Genomic DNA, 4989 nt, shown 5'->3' with positions numbered 1-4989 from the left:
ATTCAAAGGTCCTAGAAAGTAAAATTGTCCATGTTTAGAAATGAATGCAGTTGTTATTTTGAAGAAAAATAAGTTTTGAATAATTTTATTTTCTTTCTTTTCTTTCTTTCTTTTCTCTTCCTTTCTTTCTCTTCCTTCTTTCTTTCTTCTTTCTTCTTTCTTTCTTCTTTCTTTCTTTCTTTCTTTCTTTCTTTCTTCTTCTCTTTCTTTCTCTTTCTTTCTTTCTTTCTTTCTTTCTTTCTTTCTTTCTTTCTTTCTTTTTTTCTTTCTTCCTTCCTTCCTTCCTTCCTTCCTTCCTTCCTTCCTTCCTTCCTTCCTTCCTTCCTTCCTTCCTTCCTTCCTTCTTTCTTCTTCTTCTTCTTTTTTTTTTTTTTTTGGTAGAAAAAACCCTGGGTGGCCTAACTGCTTCAATTCCAGAGTTTTTGTGTATCATCCTTCAGTGGAAACATATAGCCAGCTGCTGCGTGTTGCTTCTGAGCAAGGTAGTTTTGATGGTGGGGACCAGGTTTACTGAACATGTTTTTTAGCAGCTGGGCAACAACAGATATCAGAAAACACCTGCCATTTATTTATAACCTAAGCAGCATTTCTATATACTCCTACCTCCCAGCATTTAAAGCGTTTGGTGCAAATGCCAAAGTTGTGCATTTCCTGGGACGAATCAAACCGTGGAATTACACCTATGATCCTAAAACAAAAAGTGTCAAAAGTGAGTCACATGATCCCACTATGACTCACCCTGAGTTCCTCAGCCTGTGGTGGGGCATCTTCACCACCAGCGTTTCACCTCTGCAGCAGCAGTTTGGTCTCATCTCAGACACCCACCCACACCTCAATGTGGAAGATGTCTCCGGAGCTGTGTCACATTTGTCCCTTGGGGAGACCCCGGCTACGGCACAGCCTTTTGTATCCTCAGAAGAACGGAAGGAGAGGTGGGAACAGGACCAGGCTGATTACATGGGAGCAGATTCCTTTGACAACATCAAGAGGAAACTCGACACTTACCTCCAATAGAAACACTGCCACTTTTCCATGGACACATCCACCTCACAGGCACTTTTTTCTCATACTTATTATCTAGAGCTGAGTCTGCTACTGTTGCTAGAGGCTTTCACTAAAATTCACCAGATAAGGGTTTTTTGTAGGACAAGTGATAACTGAGCAGAAGTTATGAAGTAGCAATTGCTATATGGACAATGGCCTGTTTTTTAAACTGGGAATTATTCAGCTGATGTTTCAGAAATTCTGTTATGCTGATTGCCAACATATGTGGTAAGGGAAACTCAAACTATTAAGATGGCTATATCAGCTCTTAAAATGGCCTGAGCCAGGGGCCAGATCAGTCTCCCTTCAGAGTGGGGCATGGTATCTGTCTCTGGCTTGCTGTTGCACCTTCGTAGACATGCATTTCAGAATTGTTCAGAGCTGCCCAAGTGATTACAGTTCTGCTTTCAGGTGAAGACAGCCTGTAACACTGCTGAGTGATGCATAAGCCCATCAACAAATGGCATCAACCCATTTTCTTCCCTCACTTTAGTGTCTGAAGATGCCCCAGTTTTCCATGTACAGTGAGGCAGCATTCTAAACGCCTCTATTCAGTTCTGTATATCTGAAAACAGCAGTGGCACCTTATATGAAAAATAAAGACTTATTGCCATAAAAAAAAAAGTTTCAGTAATTGCTGGGAAGTGGCCCATATAAACTATCAGGTAATCAGGGCTGAATGACTTACTAAAGGAGACTGTATTTTAGGCATCAGGCTTCTAGCCTCAGCTAAGACTCTCCTGTCCAACACAGGCCGAGAGCAGCAGAGACTCTGCCAATTAGAGTATCAGCAGTGACCACTGATGACTGGTACTCGAGTGTGTTCTTCTTCAAAAGAGTAAATTGGGCCTGGCCTGTGTTGCTCACTGGATTGAACATCCTCCTGTACACAGAGGTCACAGGGTCGATTTCCGGTAGGCAGGGCACATGCTTGGGTTGCAGGCAGGAGGCAGCATCTCTCTCATCAGTGTTTCTCTCTCTCTCTCTCTCTCTCCCTCTCCCTCTAAAAAAAAAATCAACAAAAACTCTTTTTCAAAAGAGTGAGTTGCATTTCTCCCTGGACAGGAAGTTGAGGCCTTAGAACACATGATCTCGCATAAAGATCAAATTTAAATAAATAAATAAATAAACAAACAAACAAACACTTATTACTGTTACATATATATCACAGAGTACAATCCATTTGTCTAGTTATATATGAAAATAAAAACATTATAACTCAATGGTTATAATAGAGATATGCATACAATAGATGAAAATACAGAGAGCTCTGTCTAAATAAGAAGGGAGCCAGAACATACCCTCCAGAAGAAAATAATAAATCTTAGTTCTAAAACTAAGGGAAAGTGAGAGATAAATAGGAGGAATCACCATGGGAGTAGAGGTAGTGAGATGGGGAAATGCTATTTCAGTATCCAATTTATTTTTATTTCTTACATTCTTCACAAGTGTAAAAGTTCAAAAGGGTAGGGTAAGAGGACAGTATGGACAAATGATGAAACTAAGATTGGCATCCCATATTTAAAATTTTTTCAGGAACAACTATGTCTAGAGATAACATCTTCTATAAACAGATGTTTCATTTAACCACCTTTTAAAACAATTTTGAAAGGTTTAAGTGTTGAAGTTTTTCAAGTATTTCTTATTAATCTATGCCAGTGGGACATATTGTCTTATCAATAAACATGTTAACTGTACTTCGTTGACAGTTGAGAAAGTTATAGAGTAGGGACCACAAACTGAAAATCCCACTAGGGCCATGCTATTGATGTAAATAAGAGAAACAGCCTAAATCTAAGTATCATACAGAAGAGGCTGGAGGATACTCTGTGGACTGGGGACCACCTGACCTCTCCTGAGGGTCAGCTTCCAATCTGCCCTCAACAATCACTGCCACATTAAAATGGAGAATTAATGACCCCAAAGCTTCTAATTGCTTCTAAGAAAAACTATAGTTCTAGATTTAGGTATTGGTGGTATCTGTTGATTATTTTATTGGTATGTTTCTATAGTACAAGCAACAGCCAAAAACATCTCAGGGCTGCATAAGGCTTGGAGCTAACAGTTTATGAACTCTTTTATAAAGCAAATAGAGGCCCAGTGCATGAGATTTGTGCACTCAGGGGGATCCTTCAGCCCAGCCTGTGCCCTCTCACAGTCCAGGAGCCCTCGGGGGATGTCTGACTGATGGCTTAGGTCCACTCCCCACTCCTGCCACCACTGCTGCACTTGCCAACTGTGAGCCCAGCTCAGGACTTCTGGCCGTGCAGTGTTCGCTCCCCCTGTGGGAGCGCACTGACCACCAGGGGCAGCTCTTGCACTGAGCATCTACTCCCTGGTGTTCAGTGCACATCACAGTGACTGGTCTTTCTGCCGTTTGGTCAATTTGCATATTAGCCTTTTATTATATAGGATAGAATATCACATAATTCTCATGAGTTGGGAAGACTGATAGCAAAGTTTGGGTCAGGTTAGGCAAAGGAGAATTAGTCTGACAAAAAGAGAGAAAGACTGATAAGGAGAGAGCACTAGAAGTGCACTTTACAGATTCTAAAAATGTGTTCAGTGATGTACCTGCTAAGAAAAAAATGAAAAGTTGATTGCAGCATTCATGGTGACCCAAGTTTTTTATACCAACCTGTCAGTGGATCACGCTGCAGTTCTGTCAGATCAGTGACAGTAAAATCTATTTAATCTAAGATCAAATCTAAACACAATTGTCTGTTGAAGTGTTTTGTAGGAGCTATCTCAGCCCTTGGAAAGTACAGGATTGGGTATTAGATCCACCAAGAATGCTTTATATTAATTGTGCGTATGTGTGAATGAGTGTTCATGTGTGTGTCTACCTGTGCACACATTTATCTTCAGTTTCAATTCTCTTAGAAAAAAATGTAAACCTCTGCTTATGCATGCAAAATAATATATTACATTCTTATCTCTTAAGTTATGACTGCGTGTGTTATAAAGACAAAGCAAGTAATCTGTTCATTTAACTGGAGTCTATTTTGACAGCCAGAGTAGAAGTGAAATTTGTTTTCTATCTTGTCCCAAATTCTTAGGAACGTTTGTTTGCCTTTCTAAAAATAATTCCTTAAACTTTAGGCATTATTTGTTTCATAGGAGAACAAATCAGAGGAAGTCTCATTGTTAACTCATATTTATTAAAAGTAACCCCAAAATGTAGGGCTAAATATGTAAGGTATATGTGGAAAATGGCAGTATCTATATTAGAAATCATGTGGTTTTCTTTCCCAGAAAGTGATTATATATATACTTTTCAGTTTGTGCAACACTTTATAGAAAAGTCACAAAAAGACGATTCCTGGACCTCTAGGCTAGATTCTTTTTTTTTTTTTAAATATATTTTATTGATTTTTTACAGAGAGGAAGGGAGAGAGATAGAGAGTTAGAAATATCGATGAGAGAGAAACATTGATCAGCTGCCTCCTGCACATCTCCCACCGGGGATATGCCTGCAATCCAGGTACATGCCCTTGACCGGAATCGAACCCGGGACCCTTCAGTCCGCAGGCCGATGCTCTATCCACTGAGCCAAACCGGTTTCGGCTAGGCTAGATTCTTAAGAAGATAACATTTAGAAAGTTCCATTCATGTCAAAGATGAGTGTTTGTCTCAGTTTAATCAGCTCTCTGCCCCCAGCAGCATACAGGGTGTCCCCCAAAATATGTCTATACACTTTAACAACTTATAGCTCAATTTTGAAAATTAAATGTATTTTAATAAATACTCCCTTTATCATTATTCAAAGTGTGTGTATACATATTTTGGGGACTCCCTAGCTAGCTCAGTTGCTGTTGGAATCCTGCCTAGTTTAATGCTTCTCTCACATTATTAAATCAGTTTTGCATCTCACTGATAAGTAGAAAAGCCATCTGTTTTTTTATATACTTGTTAGGTGATATTAATTTGATAACCTATACATCA

At 39.5% G+C, this 4989-nt stretch overlaps 1 protein-coding gene across 1 annotated transcript; it reads left to right on the top strand.

Moving 5' to 3' along the window:
* Nucleotides 1-468: 468 nt before the first annotated feature.
* Nucleotides 469-1029, top strand: LOC118676549 (glycogenin-1-like). The gene has a single exon (XM_036350669.1). It carries the CDS (start codon nucleotides 517-519, stop codon nucleotides 1012-1014), a length of 498 nt encoding a protein of 165 aa, XP_036206562.1. The 5' UTR covers nucleotides 469-516; the 3' UTR covers nucleotides 1015-1029.
* Nucleotides 1030-4989: the final 3960 nt, after the last annotated feature.

The sequence above is a fragment of the Myotis myotis genome, unplaced genomic scaffold (genome assembly GCF_014108235.1).
Source record: "Myotis myotis isolate mMyoMyo1 unplaced genomic scaffold, mMyoMyo1.p scaffold_m19_p_2, whole genome shotgun sequence".
Taxonomy (NCBI): domain Eukaryota; kingdom Metazoa; phylum Chordata; class Mammalia; order Chiroptera; family Vespertilionidae; genus Myotis; species Myotis myotis.
This window is presented reverse-complemented; position numbering and strand designations above follow the sequence as displayed.

What these genes read in the sequence shown, in the direction of transcription:
- LOC118676549 (XM_036350669.1), top strand. Translation starts at nt 517, where the DNA reads ATGTTTTTTAGCAGCTGGGCAACAACAGATATCAGAAAACACCTGCCA.